Source organism: Drosophila nasuta, chromosome X (assembly GCF_023558535.2).
Source record: "Drosophila nasuta strain 15112-1781.00 chromosome X, ASM2355853v1, whole genome shotgun sequence".
Classification (NCBI taxonomy): Eukaryota; Metazoa; Arthropoda; class Insecta; order Diptera; family Drosophilidae; genus Drosophila; species Drosophila nasuta.
The window spans coordinates 19,552,344-19,569,643 of NC_083459.1; the positions used below are offsets into that span (position 1 = coordinate 19,552,344).

A 17,300-nucleotide genomic window follows, 5' to 3' on the forward strand; every position below is an offset into this window, starting at 1 on the left:
ATCGTTTGCGAGCTCTTTAAGTATTTCTATAGAATACATTGTGCAAATGTTTTTGTTGTTGTTGCTGTTGTTCAACTGATAGATGGAAATAGTAGTCGCCATAGTCGGCCATAAACGCCAACATTGTGCTCAGAGTCAAGTGCAAAAAAGCAAAAGAAAAGAAAAAAAACCAGACATAGCAACTCTCTATATGTATTTTACATACATCTGTTGTGTCTCTAAAGTTATCAAAAAAAAAAATGTCTGCTTTTGAACTTTTGTAAAGAACAAAAACTAGTTTGAAGTTGACTTTCTGCTGCGAAGCACAAATCGCGTAAGAAAAGACGAGCAAACGAAACTTTGTTGTGTTTCAACTTTAAACATATGTTGCCTCGACCTTTTCCCACTTTTTGCCTGCCTGCCTCCCATCCTTCATCGCATATTCTCCCCACTCTCCTTGAATTTCATCTACGCATTGATTTTTCAAGGCGCCGCTGGCCAAAAGGCTGCTGAGAGAGTGAGCGAAGTTTTGTAATGCTCCACTCGCTTCGAGGTTGGTTGTAGCATAAATTACGCATACGCCACGATTACTTCACGCTGAATGAACTAAGCAAGTACCCTAGAAATACTTGTTTTCACAGTTTAGTTTATTGCTTCAAGCTAAAGCTGATTAATATTGACACCTAATAGTCAGTTAAAGTTTTCGAGTTGATTTATGGTACTTTTAATTCCTTTAAATTGCATAAATGTCTATTCTTGAGTATTTTTGACGTTCTATGAACACTAAGTAAATGATTTCCACATTATTGTGCATTGCATTTACAGTCAGAGTCGCTTATAACCGATAAACCATGGTTACTACAGGGTATCTCAAGGATATGTAGTCAACGTTGTTGCTGTGATTGTGGCTGTGGCTGTAGCTGTTGCTGTTGCTGATGTGTGGTTGCCTGTAGGAGGCAGCTTCATTGATTTTTCACGCCACGTTGCCCACATTTGAAAGCTGCTGTTGCTCCTGCTTTTGCTACTGTTTTTGTTGTTGTTTTTTTTTATTTGCTGCTGTCCTTGGTTGTTATTTTTGCTCCTTTGGCGCCGCTATTACGTTCGTTACTGTTACTGTTGTTGTTTTTATAGCTCGCTCATGTTTATTAATGAGCCGGGTCGCGTCCAACTGGCGCCAAAAACAGAAAATAAAAGAAGAAAACTCAATTTGAATTGCAGCCGCTTTAAAAACAAACAACTCCCCAAAAATAAAATCGTATATAGACAGAGCACCCTCCTAAGTTTCTACCATGAAATGTGTTTAGTCCATTCTCGACGTCGTCGTGATTAAAATCAACTTCATCAGCGCATTTTGCCATTTTGGGAACGCCTCAAGCGCAACCAAAAAAAAAAAAGAAAGAAAAGGAAAACTTATGAACTACAAGTTAAACGACTTTCACATACTCTATAAAGCACTTGTTATTATAATAACATTTAATGGCCATTCATGGCAGAGTATTAAAGCAACGGACAGACAGAACGACAGTCAGAGAGCCACCCTCAAAAAGTCTTGGGGACTTCGACTTCCGGACATGATTCATGCGAATCAATCAAACTTTTGCACAAACGACGCTGTCATTTGTCATTTTGTTGGCTTCGGCTTTGGTAATTGGGGCGGTTAAGCTACCATATAATATCCGTTCTCTCTCTCTCTGTCTGTCTCTGTCTGCATACATAAAGATATATATAGTTATGTTTGTGTATATATGGTTGCATCTTATTGAATTTCCAGAGCAACTTTGTCTGCCAAAATTCAAGAAAATCGATGAGCTGCGACGCAATTTGCGAAAAGACATTTTGCGACTTTTTTGGGGTGCGGTTCAGTTCACTGAAATAAAAAGAAATACAAATACTTTAAGCAGTGAAAGTCTGGGTTCTAGTCCAATAATTCAAGACTTCAACTGCACTCAATTTGATTGAGCAAAGACGTCGAATTTATTGCTTTGCTTAAGCGATTATTGTTCGAAATAAAGATACAACATCGATGTAATCTTTATGACAACTCAAATTTGTTAGCAGCTGGGCAGACAAATTTCCTTATGTCAAGCATCAACAACTTTATTCTTTAAAGAGTAAATGATACTTTTTGAGGAATAAAAAAATTTCGAAAGAAAATATTTATTGCAATATTTAAGTTCGCGAGAACTCGAAATTAAGCTACTACTTTTGTCTAAAATAACAATCAAATTCGAGTCGAATACTAGATTTATTATAAAAAGAAAAATAAATAAAATACCAAAATAAAAATAAAAAATAATTATAATAAAATCAATTAAGATTTATTATAATAATATATGTATAATTAATAATTTATAATAAAATAAAAAAAAAATTAAATCAAATACTTTAAATATGCCAAGAAAATAACTGAAAGTAAATTATATTGAAAACGGTTTAAGTAGAGAAAATTGAATTTCCAAATATTTTGTTAAATATTTGTAGACAATTGTGTTATAAACATTCTTTTTCTTTAATGCATTCTCTTCAAGTACTAAAGGTCAAATTAGTCTTAACTTTTATTTCTTTCATTTGTGAAATATATTCTTCTATTTTAAGTGTTCTAAAAATGATTATATTATATTTAAAGTTAAGCTAAGACTTTTCAAGCTGTAGAAATTCATTTAAAGAAACGCAAAAGCAGTAAAAGAAAAATATCTTATAGGGAACATTTTTAAGTTAAGAGTAAGTTAAGTACTTTCAAAACAGAAAATTTATTACAGAAAACTATTATTTGTGGTAATACTTTGACGCTCTTTTAAATGGAGTTTTATGAATGCAAGTCTTTCAAAATATGTGAGTTATGTTGTTAAGCACTTCACACCGCTTAACAAACTTGGCCCAGATGCAGCCGCAATGATAATAAACTGTTGCAAGTTGCAAGTGACACGATGCAGCCACTTAAAAGAGAGAGAGAGAGGGAGAGATAGACTTTGACTTTATCTTCGAGAATCGTGCACGATAGATCGTTCAAGATCTGTGGAGATTGCAGATCGTGATAGACGAAACTTGGCTTGGATCCCATAAAGAGTGAGAATTCGGTAGCACAACATTGCTGCAAGAGGGTTTAATGAGTTCTGGATACAACACACACAAACACACGTAACATTTTGTGTTGTACTTTCCATTCAATTCCCACGTTGTGCAGCGGAAAGTTCTTGGAACATTTGTGTCTACTAACTCGTTCACTACACATAGACAACAATATATGTATTCTTGTCTTGTGGCTCGTTACAATGACGTACTCAAAGTACATGTTCTGACTGTGCTAGAAAGTTAACGTTAACTTGGAACGTTAACGTTAACGCAATCGTTTATGCCCATTGCATCTTTTTTCGGCATTTTAATGACCGTTGTCTGAGCAACTGTGAGAATTTTAATGCCCCATCGTCTCTTTTAGACAGCCATAAAAAAAGAAGCAACACGGTTTGTTTGAAGCTCATAACCAAAAACTGTATTCATTTGCTTCCGGTGCAGGTGGCACGTTATTTTGTTCTTGACAGCGACAGCGACGGCGACGTGACATAATCGACCGCAATCAAACTGTTATCGGTTGCGGTTATCAATCGCATTCAATTCCGTTGCTAATTGATGCTTACTATATGTTTCAATGCACTTCCTTTCGTTAAATATGGATTTATCGAATGGTTTTATTCGCTTAAATGAAGAGTTTAAGCTTTGCTTTTGTAAATGGTTATTAAACTTTGAATGTCAAGCTGTTCATAACTATATGTTTGTTTCCTTTCATAAAATAAGGATTTATCGAATAGGTTTATTCGCTTTAATAAAAAATTTAAGTTTTGTCTGTCGTTAAATTTAAATTGTAAATGGTAATTAAACATTAAATATCAAGCTATTCATTACTATATATTGGAGCGCACTTGCTTTCATCAAATAAGGATTTATCGAATAGGTTTATTCGCTTGATTGTGCATTCAATTTTGTTAACACTTTATTAACCATTCAATATGCAGCTATAAATGAAGTGTCAATTCATTTGGTTGAAATGTTAAAGTTTTATAGTTGTAATATATCGATTACGACTATTCGATGACAGCTAATGCAGATTGTTAATCTATATATGTATCAGCATTTCTGTGCTACTCAGAAAGTAACGAACTTTTATTCGTTTTAAGATCTGTTTGCAAATCTTATAGTTATGCATATAACAAGTTGCTTTTGTGGTATTTCACTTGTTATCGAATATTCGATAACATGTTTTATGCGATTACTGCAGGTACTCAATCTTTAGAAATGTCTTTCAATTTTAGCTGGAAATTGATTTAATTGAAATGTTGAAGCTTTAAAGTTGTAATATATCGATTAGGACTATTCGATGACAGCGATTGTATGTTAAGATACGCATTAATATTTCTGTTTACGTCGAAAAATAAAAAAACTTCTATTCTTTTTGAAAACTGTTTGTAAGTCTTACCACTCTACAAAGTTGCTTTTGGTCTAGTTCACTGTAATCGAATATTCGATAACATGAATTATGCTACTGTATTTGCGATTACTGCAGGCACTCAATCTATAGAAGTTTCTTTCAGTTTTTTCTGAAAAATGATTTAATTGAAATATTGAAGCTTTGAAGTTGTAATATATCGATTAGGACTATTCGATGAAAACTATTGTATGTTAAGATACGCATTAATATTTCTGAAAAAACTTCTATTCTTTTTGAAAACTGTAAGTCTTACCACTCTACAAAGTTGCTTTTGGTCTAGTTCACTGTAATCGAATATTCGATAACATGAATTATGCTACTGTATTTGCGACTGCTGCAGGCACTTAACCTGTCAGCTAAACCAAATCCTTCGAGTGTCTGCCTGCTGCACTCACATTTCTGCAACAAAATGGGATTCTCATGAAACGATTTTTGCGACTCGTTTTCTTGTTTTTGTTGTTATTATCTTTTTTTTTTTGGCTGAGTTGTGTACACAGCGTACAGACAATATTTGCATGTCGTTACCAAGTTGCACAAGTCTCACGTGCACCACAACAACAACAACAAGAACAACCAGTGGAGGTGGCAACTCTGTCTCGACAGAGTCGCCTCCCATTCATTGGATTCATTCATGGACACGTCAAGTGGACTGACTGACTGAGTGACTGACTGACTGCTCCTGCTTTCTGCTCTGCTGTGTGTAGAGGAATGCTGTGTGGCGGCAGTGAGCAACCCTTTCAGTATTCCGGTCTGCAAGAAAACGAGGAGAGAGAGAAAGGGGAGGAAGAGTAAAGTGAGATTCCCCCGCACAATTCGCAAATGCAGAAAGAAGCACACAGCACACAATTCCACTTGCAGTCGGCCTCGACTTCATCCTTCGACATTTCTAGTCCTTGTTGTTGCCGTTGCCTTTATGTCAAATGTTAAGTATGTATGCAGTTGTATGTACTATGAAATCCTACCCCTCTCCTCTCGTCCTCGTTGGGCATTCATTCATTTCAGATTCTGAATTCAGTCATCCGTCGTTCGTCAGAGTGGAGTTATGCGCCCAATGATGAGTCATCGCCCGGATCTGCTGCCTACATTCACTCCCCTCCCTCTTTCCTCTTCCCTTACTCCCCCATTCCCCATGTGCCACGTGTCGTTGTTGGATTTTGTTTTGTTCTGTTTGTTTTACTTAAAAGCGTTTCTTGATAGCGCTTGATCCCCGCTTATGCTCCCAAAAGGGTTTCCCAGCCAAGCCAGAAATCGATAACATGCCACACACAGACACAGTCACACACATACACACACAAAGTCTGTTTGCTCTAGGCTCTAGACGTTATATATCCTGTTTGCTATAGTTTTGTGCCTAAGGAACTTCAGAGCACGTTTGTTAATCTGCCAAGGGTTTAGCTTAAATCGATAAAAACTACTGCGTAGTTGCTGTTAGTATATACTATAGTATATATATAATATACTAGATTTACTTTGGTAGAGAAACCTTATAGTATATACCGTATATACTAGAAACCTTAGCACAGTTTTGAATCTATCAAATAGATAAACAAAATACAATCTAAAGAAATATAGATCTGCAGTTGCCGAACTTATGAAGTTTGTTTTTGAATTCCCCTTTTGTTCATTCAATATTTTATTATTACTGACAATAATTTGAGCTTAATTTAACAGTTAACTACAATACATCTTACTTTACAGACTAAATAAATGTTTTACATTGATGTTACAGTTCTTTAGCAGAACAAAATAAAGAACACTTAGAGATCATATGTTCAAATTAGTATAGTAAAAGTTTTCCGAAAATTTCATACCAATTTGTTGAGGTAGTTTTTAGTTAAAGCAAAGCCATATCATCTAAAATTGGTTTTCATTAGTATAATAAAACATTTCTGAAAATTTTATACCAATTGTTAGTTAAAGAAAATGAGAAGAGGTTTTGTTTTAAAGCCATAACATATAAAATAAGTTCGCATTAGTGTAGTAAAAGTTTACTGAAAACTTCATAGCAAATGGTTAAAATACTTTTTAGAAAAAGAAAATACAAATTACTTTGTTTAAAAGCTGTATTAACTAAAATATGTTCCTTTTAGTATAGTAACAGTTTTCTTACAGTTGCATAGCATTAAAACCAATGAAAATTACTTTGCTTTATAGCCATGTCATTTAAAATATGTTCTTATTAGTATGGTAAAAGTTTTCTGATACTTTTAAGTGAAATTGAATTTGTTTTATAGCACTTCTCAAGAATTTTAACTTAACTGCATCAATAGAATGCTTAATTGTATATAGGGCGCATTAGTTGGATTACAGGGTATAATTATAATGTGGCTAGTCTATAATTCGCAACTTATTATAAGCTGCGAGCCTATGAAATAGAGATGAGAGCGACGCTTGTTTCGGCTCGTTTCCGTTGTTGTTAATGACTCTCACTTAATTGACTTTGGCTGACTCATTAAGTTAGCTTTTGCTTTGCTACACACACAGAGTGTCTAATGAGTAATGTCAGCTCCACTTCAACCCTAAGTGGAGGAGGATGAGGAGGTCATGTTGTGAGCGGGGGTGTTGAACTGATTGCAGTAAAGCTGTGAAGCTGTTGTAAATTGTAATTGTAATTGTAATTGCGATTGCAATTGCAATTGAAATCATATTTACAACATCCCATTGTCTGACATTTGACACCGTAGCAAACTAGCTAGAAGTATGCAAACTGAGCCACACCCCAAGCACACGCTTCGTCCCCCCTTCCCTTCCATCATCCCTGACTCACAAGCTCTTTCTACTCATAAGAAGTTCTGACCGAGGGCGAGGGGACAGACGATGATGTCAAGTGTTTGCTTTTTCATTTAGAGCAGCTCGCCCCAAAATTTGATTGCTCGCATTTTAAGAATCAATTGATCTGGGGAATTGCTCAACTACTTAGCGAATAAATTAGCAGCTTGTTGACAGTTTCAACTAAATATTTGATTTGACACGCATTCGTTGAATTCCAGTAGAACTTCAACTGTCAATCGAAGACGATGCACGAATGTTTTTTGAATTCAGTTTGAAATGCCTTTGGAATTTCAGCTTAAAATGTTTCTTAAAGCTATCAGACTTACTTGATAAAATCAATCAAGTTGGGTGTTTGATTTAAATTACTTTAATATTTACTTTTCAATTGAATAATTCCTTTAACTAAATTAGTGAATATACAAAAATGTTTAAATCATAATAATTTCAGTAATAAGTACATTTTAATTGTACAAATTCTGCACTTAAAAAATTCAAAATAAACCATTTTTAAATTAAGATATATCTTGCTCATTCTTGTTAACTAGATTTTGGGCAGATATAGTCATAATTAATAATTTTTGAAAAATTCTGATTTGATTACGAACAGATACAAATTGTTTAAGTTAATTGAGAAATAATATTATATGCTACAAAATGGCTAATAGTGACAAATTTTAGTTGCTTTCGTTGACAATTTGGTATATTTTAAATATAATAGTATATTTTAAATTATAATAAATATACCAGAAATTGTTTTCGGTACATTTTCATATTTTTTTTTTACATATTAATTCGGTATATTTTAAACATTAAACATTTTAGTATTTTTTGATAACCGAATTCGGTATATTTTAAATATTAACCATTGAGTATTGGTTGCTATATTAACATACCAAATTCAGGAAGAATACCACTTTGTTTTGCTTTTGTTAAACATGTGTAAAGGGTTTAAAGTTAAAGTTAAAGTTATTATTTCGCCATACATAGAAATACTTCAAATACTTGCTTTTAACTACAATTTAAATAAAATACTACTTCCTTTTTAATATACCATTTATTTTTGCACTACTGCTATTACTTTTTAATGTGTTATTTAAATGAATTGCCCGTTGTATATTTAACTTTTAGAGTGTGTGTTTTTAATGTTACAAGCTAAATATTATGTGACAAAAAAAGGAAAATGCAAATGAAAAACCGTTAATAGAAATGCTGCTAATTAATTTAGGCGTTGCTTCATCATCATCGTTGCGGCATTCTGACGCAAATGAAGTTCGTGCGTTGCAACACAATTGCTGTTGTTGTTGTTGTTTGCTGTTGCTAAGAGCCTTGGCTAAGTAATTGTTGCCACTTTGTCGCTTCCCCACTCTCTCTCTCTCTCTCTCGCTCTCACTCCATTTCCCTCTATTTGTATTGAAGTTCTGGGAAGCATAAAACCCGTTTGCATGCCAGCGAGCCATTAATAAGGCCAACAACGATGTCAACTAAAACTTTTGGCCCATTTTTATGACCCGAGTGTTTTATTGTTGTTCTAGTTGTTGTTGCTATTGCTGTTGCTGTTGTTGTTGTTGGCGGTACCTTGACGACGGTTTTGTGTTGAGGTCCTTGTCGGCATTTTTCGGTGTCATTGCACGTTTGACATGCACAAAGTGTCAACTCGCGACCCCGGGACACGCCCAGTTCTCAGTTGCGATGCCTCCTCTTTTTTTTCTTTTCTTTTTTTTTGACAATTCTATTGTGCTACACTCTAAAGGATAAACACACACAGAGACAGAGACAGCGCTGTGTAAAAGCTTTTTGGTGTAGAATGCGCCGTGGCAACCCTTGAGCCATGCAACGCAAAACACAACTCTACAATGTCCTCGGCCCTGCAACGCATCGTCGTTGTCAGCGTCGTCATCATCGTTGGCGTCTCCTCTCGCCTCCCTTATTTACTTTGCTCAGCTCAAGTTACGTCGAACTGGGGGAGAAATGCCATTAAGTGGAAAGGGGGAGGTGAGGGAGGAGCGGGCAGCGTCGTAGAACCATTTAAAGTTTGGCGTTTCCTGTCGACAACATCAGAAATTAGTTGCGACTTGCCTCTTGTCGTGCCCCCCACTCTCGACTCAATGGCTACTCAGCCTTTTCTGCAGCTGAAAACACTGTAACTAAAGCTGATGCCTTTAGCTAGTGACACGACTTGGGTGGCATAATATAATGCTTATATAATAAAACATATAATATATGCTTTTATTTACAAAGTGAACTTTTTTGTTAACCAAACTCTATAAACTTTATTAGAAATTTATAATACAAAACTTAGCTAGACAAAATTTTGAGCAAACCTTCGACTTTGTGATGAACATAAATGAAATCTCTAAGATTACATTGTTTTTAGGATAATTTTCGAAAAAGTTGTAAATCTTTCAACAAAATATTTGTTTGGAAGAATCTTCTGTATAAATAAAAGTTGATGAAAACTTGCTAAAAAACTTTATCAAAAGTTTATTTCTCATTTTATTTTACAGCATAAGACTTAACAAAAACTTCATAAAAATGTATTCCTTACTTTTCATTAATTAATAAAACCAAAAAAGTAAAGAAAAATTAAATTTCTTTAAAAAACTGCAATCTAATGAAATTTATTTTATTTACTACTTTATTTTACTTAAAAAACAAGTTAAAGAAATGAAATTTTTCTTCTGTAAATATAAATGAGTTCCTAAAAATTCTTTCAAAAATTGCCATCCAATTACATATATTTTATGTATTATCTTATTTTATTTAATAGCAAGTTTAAATGAAATTAGACAATTCAATGTTAAAAATATATTTTTGTATACTGTTTACAAATCCTCAAAACTTGGAAATTTCAATTTGAAAGAATTCTAATTTATAAAGTAAAACTCTATTCCTTATGTTTGCTTGTTTGTGCATTTGGCAATGCATTATTTATTAATATTTATTACTTGTTTCTTTTGTAGGGTCATTTGCTATGCGGTTTCATGAATTTCTCTATTTTTTCCCATTGAAGTTTTGCATTTCTTTTACTAGATTTTGCTTTATATTTTTTTTTGCTGTGGTTTCGGGTTCTTTTCTTGTTCACTTCAAACAACCGTTAGCTAACATATAGAACTGGGTTAGGGCGCATGCCACATGCCACATGCAAAAGATGAAAGCGACCGCAGCCCACAAAAATGGGGGCGTGTGCAGCCGCCCATTAGTTCGTACAGTAATGCGCAAAAAAGTATGCTATGGTATTTTGTACAAATGCGCTGCCTTCTTTTTTTGCAACCCTGTCTGTGTGAGTGTGAATGTATGTGTGTGTGTGATGAGTCATGCTTGCACGGCCTCGGCATTTTCTCTATACAGATTTTAATCACATTTCCGAGGCAGGCAGCAGGCTGAATAAGATGGCTGTGAAAGGATAACAGCTTGAGGCGCGCAGCTAGCCGAAAACTATTAAAAAGTCGTCTCTCCGCCTCGCTGCGGGGTTAAGTGGCAACCAGCAACAACAACAACGACAACGACAACAAGAAGCTTGCAACACAAGAAGCAACACCAGCTGTTGTCTGCTGCACATTTTATTGCGCTAGACTGCTCAACTTTTTCGGTCACCTGCTCGCTTCAGTGCCCTGTCCTTTCCCTCTCCCTTCCCCTCTTTCTTTCCCCTCCATGATGATGGTGTTGGTCGATGGTGACGCCGCCACCGTCACCGACTTGGTTGAGTGAACTGCGAGGGAGAGACGCAACAACAACAACAAAAAGAAAAGAGAGAGCTACAAGAGTCACAGCTGAGTCAGCACTACAAATTTATTGACTGTTCTCTAGCGTGTGTGTGTGTTTGTCAGAACCGAGGAGGGGTTAACTTGAGGGTTAGCCAGAGGTTTAACCTTAGCCAAGGCTTAATGTGTCATTGGCACAACGTCATCGTCAGCTCAAGCTTAGCTGGCCGGACACTCGCCACCAATTGGATTACAGTAATTGCAGTCTTTTGGCTCAACTCAAGGGTATTATGATGGCTCGTTAGGTCGACAAATGTTCTTCTTCTTTGTTTATATCAATTGCCGAGCTAGTTTTTAATTTACAAATTGAACTAGTTCCCTAAACATTGGCATACCAAAAAAAAAAAAGCATTTCTATTATATAAGAAATTCAATATTTTTGGTTTAGTCTGTAACTGTTTTACTTGTAACTATAAAATTTAAGGCATTAAATGAATATTAACTAAATTTTGTATTCATAGTTTTTTCAAAGCTTTTTTGAAAAGAAATTATTACGTATTACCTTTAAAATAAAATTGATTTGAAATTAGTTTCTACTTTACTAAGGATTATATATAAAAAAAGTTCAAAAAAAGACAAAAATGAAAGCTTAAGAGCCTATTAATCATATATTTTTACGGTATCAATCATTATGTGAAATCAATCGGAACTAGTTCACTTTGGTATAGTAAATTTTGACTATATAGTTAGTGCAATTAGTTTTAGAACTAGAAGTTCGATTAATGGCATCAGTATTACTCTAAAGTATTTAAAGACTCTGTATTTTAGCTTTAGCTGAAATGTTTAGCATAAATCATTGCACTTCAATTGATGCAATCAATCGGAACTAGTTCACATAGCTTAATTTATAAATTACTGCTTTTGATGATATTTCTAGTTCAATAAATATGAACTCTAAAGTATTTGTGACCAAGTTTTGGAAGTATTTCGATCGGAACTAGATCATTTTCATTAATTAGTTACGGTTGTAATTCGACGTCGATTAATATCAACTTTGGGATAGCATAAATAAGAAATTTATAGACTTCTGTATTCAAGCTTTAACTGAAATATTTCAGATGAAATAGCATTAGAATCAATCGGAACTAGTTCACATAACTAAATTCATAAATTAGTTACTGCTTCTATTCTATTTCTAGTTCAATAAATATGAGCTCTGAAGTATGTGACCAAGTTTTCGATATATTTCGATCGGAACTAGTTCATTTTCATTAATTAGTTAGTGGTTCTAATTCAACGTCGATTAATATTAACTTTGGGATAGCATAGATAAGAAATTAATTTATAGACTCTGTATTCAAGCTTTAACTGAAATATTTCAGATGAATCGGAACTAGTTCGCATTTGTTGAACCACTAATTAGTTACTGCAATTGATTCTCTAGTTCACTTGAATCGAAACACTAGTTGATTACAAAATATTGCTTAAACATGGAGCTGTCGCTTTGCTTTAATTATGCTAAATACAAAATGTGCAACTAATTTGATAGATTAAAATTCATTAGGTTTTTAGTTAGTAGAAAGTTAGTCATTTGTGTTTCCTGGTCAGTCGGCGTCACAATTGAAATCATTAAGCAAATGCCGAGAGTCGGCGGCTCTAACAAGTTCGTGTATTTCCACACTTAATTTGACTTAATCAACAACAACAAGCACCGCATTTTTTTGTGTGATGCATATTATAATTATGACAACTTGTTTAATTTCCAATTGCGAAAATTGTTCATTGAAGTGTGTGGCATAATTCTTGAATCGTTGCCTCTCTTCTCAGCTTGCTTCAAGTAATTGCAATTAAGCGCAAAGGAAGTAAACGAGAGCAACAACTCATCGCATTTTTTTTTTTGTTTTACATCTGACTTTTTTTTTGTCAATTTCTCAAGTCATCATCCTCCCGCTCACTATCTTTCTATGTACAATATATCTATATATATACATATATCTGTATCACTCAAAAGCCCGAGTCAATTATGTGAACTGCTCGCTGCTTGAGCTTGTTAAGCGATGAATTCGTTATATTTCTTCTTTTTGTGTTTGCTTTTATTTTCTTGTCGTATTTTAAACAGTTCCCGAGACATCGAATCGGTGCGCTCAGCTCTTAGCTCTTAGCTCTCACCTCTCACCCCCCGCGATAGCGCATACATATAGTATTTGCCTGTGGTCGGTCGAGTCAAGAGCTACGGGTCACGGAATAGGTCAATCATTTGAATTGTTTTTTAAGTGTTGTAAGTTGAAGTCAAGCACACACATAGAAAGGGTTGACTACAATAAAGCAGCAGCAGAAGAAGGAGGAGGAGTAGGAGGAGGAAGTCTGTGGGCTTGGCCAAAGCCAGGAACTTTGACTGCGATTCGAGTTTGTTGAACTTTCAGCTTGACTCGTAATTGTATTGAGCCATCGCAACTGATTTTCGAATTTTGACGAGACAGCAGTCAGAGCTCAGAGTTCTTCAATGGCACAGTTCCAAGTTGCAAACTTTGTTTTGTTGTGTTTGCTCTACTCAGCAACAAACTCAGCAAACAAAAATAATCAAAAGAATTCAAATTCACAATTTATTTGCAGTCTATTCAACAATTTGAAAATATCAAAAGCTGTCGAGTTTCCTTTTATAATATAGTGCAACAATTTCAATGCTGAAAGTTTCCTGTAAGGTTTTCTTACGCTCAGAGACTATGAAAAAGAAACTTATCAACTTTAATATATAGAAAGTAAAATGCTGATTCAAGTTACCATATTGAAATATATGAAAGATTTCTTATGTTTTGATGTCTTTTACAATTTATGTTTGCATGTTTATCTTGGGGATAATTGAATTTAAAATAATTGTTCTTTAGCTTTTCGGTTAGCTTCCCTGTGATATATTTCCAAAGTTAGGTTTATATATTAATCTTAAGAACGTTTATAGGTATGTAGAATTAAATAAAGAGGCTTCAATAGATAACTTTATGCTTTGTCTAAGTATTAATCTATTTAAAAGTTTATAATATTCTTAGCGATTACTAAGATTCCTTGGGCAATTATAAAAGTTGAGTTTTAAGTTGAGAATATGATATAGAATGAAATAGGTGGAATTAAATGTTTCTATAGATATCCTTATACCTTAATTTAGTATAAATTTCTATCGTATTCTTTAGGCTTTAAAAATATATCTTTATACCTTAATTTAGTATTAATTTGTATAGTATTCTCAAGTCTTTAAATTAGTATTAATCTTTGCAGTTCTCCAACCGATTACTTATGCCTATTCTCTCTCATTCTCTCTCCACTTACAGATATAGTTGGATCAAGAATGGCAAAAAGTTCGACTGGCAGGCGTACGACAATCGCATGTTGCGTCAACCGGGACGCGGAACCTTGGTGATCACCTCGCCCAAGGACGAGGATCTGGGACAGTATCAATGTTTCGCCAGCAACGAGTTTGGTGTGGCCACCTCGAACTCGGTGTTTGTGCGTAAGGCTGAGCTGAACGCTTTTAAGGATGAGGGCGCTCGGGGCGTTGTCGCCGTCGAGGGTGAACCCTTCTCCATGCAATGCGAGGCACCCGATGGCTGGCCAAAGCCCACAGTTAACTGGCTGCTGCAGAGTGCCAACGATGCTGGCATTCGTTCGATCAACAACTCTCGCATGACTCTCGATCCCGAGGGCACGCTCTGGTTCTCGAATGTGACGCGCGAGGATGCTAACGGTGAATTCTGGTATTCGTGCTCAGCGACCTCGGTGTTCCGCAACGAGTACAAGATCGGCAACAAGATACTGCTCGATGTGAAGCAGATGGGCGTGAGTGCAGCCCAGAATCGTTATCCACCCAAGCAACAGTATGTGACGCGCAAGAACGAGGTCGGATTGCGGGGCAAACGGGTCGAATTGTATTGCATCTTTGGCGGGACACCGTTGCCGCAAACCGTTTGGAGTAAGGACAATAAACGAATCGAGTGGAATGATCGAATAACGCAGGGCAACTATGGTAAATCGTTGGTCATACGGCATGTCTCATTCGAGGATGCGGGCAAATACACTTGCGATGTCTCGAACGGTGTGGGCAACGCTCAATCCTATACGATTGATTTGAAGATCAATTCGGTGCCGTACTTCACCTTGGAGCCGGAGATACAGAATGCCGCCGAAGAGGAGGAAGTGACATTCAAGTGCGAGGCCGCCGGACATCCGGAGCCAACGATTCAATGGATCTTCAACGGCAAACCGATCGCACAGGCTGCGGATAATCCTCGCCGAACGGTGACGAACAATTACATTCGCATTGTCAACCTGGAGAAGAAGGATACGGGCAACTATGGCTGCAACGCCACCAATTCGCTGGGCTATGTCTACAAGGATGTCTATCTCAATGTGCTCGCTCTTCAGCCCGAGATCCAAACGAAACCCCAAGCCGAAGCGATCACCGTGAACGGACGCAACATCACGCTGACGTGCCGCGTCTTTGGCGCCCCCAAACCCCAGGTGAAGTGGCGTCACAATGAGAACTGGCTGACCGGTGGACGTTACAATGTGCTGCCCTCGGGTGATCTGAGCATCGATGAGGTCACATATGCGGACAGCGGCACCTACACGTGTCTGGCCGTCAATAAGTTTGGCAATGCCACGGCGCAGGGATCTCTGGTGGTTAAGGAACGCACACGCATCACACAGGAGCCGCAGAACTATGAAGTTGCCGCCGGACAATCGGCGACATTCCGTTGCAATGAGGCGCACGATGATACGCTCGATCTGCAGATCATTTGGCAGAAGGATGGCCAAGCGATTGACTTTGAGGCCGAGGCACGTTTTGTGAAGACCAACGACAACTCGCTGACAATTGCCAAGACCATGGAACTGGATTCGGGTGAATACACGTGTGTGGCACGCACCCTATACGATGAGGCAACGGCCAAGGCCAATTTGATTGTCCAGGATGTGCCGAATGCACCGCGTCTCGTTGGCATCTCTTGCCAGGCGGACAAGGCCGAGATCTCGTGGCAACCTCAGGGCGACAATCGTTCACCCATTCTGCACTACACGATTCAGTTCAACACATCGTTCACGCCCGCCTCGTGGGATACCGCCTACGAGAAAGTCCCCAGCACAGATTTCTCCTTTGTCGTCCAAATGTCGCCATGGGCCAATTACACTTACCGTGTGATTGCATTCAACAAAATTGGACCATCACCTCCATCGGAACACAGTGAGGCGTGCACCACCCAACAGGATGTCCCGTATAAGAATCCCGAGAATGTTGTGGGCCAGGGTACCGAGCCGAACAACTTGTTCATCACGTGGACACCGATGCCGGAGATTGAGCACAATGCACCGAACTTCCAGTATCGCGTCAGCTGGAAGCGTGACATTCCCGCCGCTGCCTGGGAAAACAAGGACATCTACGATTGGCGTCAGAGCAATCTGCTGATACCCAATCAGGAGACATTCGTCAAGTATCACATCAAAGTGTTGGCCATCAATGAGGCCGGCGAATCGAACGTCGCTGCCGAGGAGGTCATTGGCTATTCGGGCGAGGATCGTCCCCTGGAGGCGCCCACCAATTTCAGCATGCTGCAGGTCACTAGCGCTACCAATGCCTATGTCGCCTGGAATCCCGTGAGTCCCGAATCGGTGCGCGGTCACTTCAAGGGCTACAAGATTCAGACGTGGACCGACAAAGAGGGCGAGGAAGGTTTGCGTGAAATCCATGCCATACACAACGATGCTCTGGTCACACAATTCAAACCCGACTCAAAGAACTATGCTCGCGTCTTGGCCTACAATGGTCGCTTCAATGGACCACCAAGTGCCACCATTGACTTCGATACACCCGAGGGTGTCCCATCATCGGTGCAATCCCTGGAGGCATACCCTTTAGGCTCGTCGGCATTCTGGGTGACGTGGAAGAAACCGTTGCATCCTAATGGCAAACTCACCGGTTACAAGATCTACTACGAGGTGGTTAAGGGCAGCTTTGTGGGCGAGCGTCGTGAATACGATCCCCATATCACCGATCCACGTATCACCAGCATGAAGATGGCTGCGTTGAAGCCGAACTCCAAGTATCGCATTTCCATCACGGCCACCACCAAAATGGGCGAGGGCACCGAGTAAGTTAGAGTTGGAAAAGCAGAGAGTTAAGACAACTTCATAGATAGCAAAAAATAATCCATAATTACATTCATCCTTTTAGAAATGAGTTAGGAATAGCTACATAACCATTGAATCCGATTCATTAAAGAAATGATACGAGTTAAGACAACTTATGAGACACAAAAGTATCTGTATTTTGTACAATTTTTATAATCATGTTTTAAACATTTATGAGTTATGAATTACAG

The 17,300-nt window shown here is 37.4% G+C and overlaps 1 protein-coding gene across 4 annotated transcripts in view; it reads left to right on the forward strand.

Moving 5' to 3' along the window:
• LOC132797345 (neuroglian) overlaps positions 1–17,300 on the forward strand; it is a 50,993-nt gene that overhangs the window by 27,087 nt on the left and 6,606 nt on the right. For all 4 annotated transcript variants that reach the window (XR_009633652.1, XR_009633651.1, XM_060809065.1 and 1 more), the window contains exon 4: positions 14,259–17,069. Coding sequence is in view for 2 of the 4 variants with exons in the window: in XM_060809065.1 (XP_060665048.1) it covers positions 14,259–17,069 (2,811 nt within the window). In the remaining 2 variants the exon portion in view is untranslated. The remainder of the gene's footprint in view (positions 1–14,258; positions 17,070–17,300) is intronic.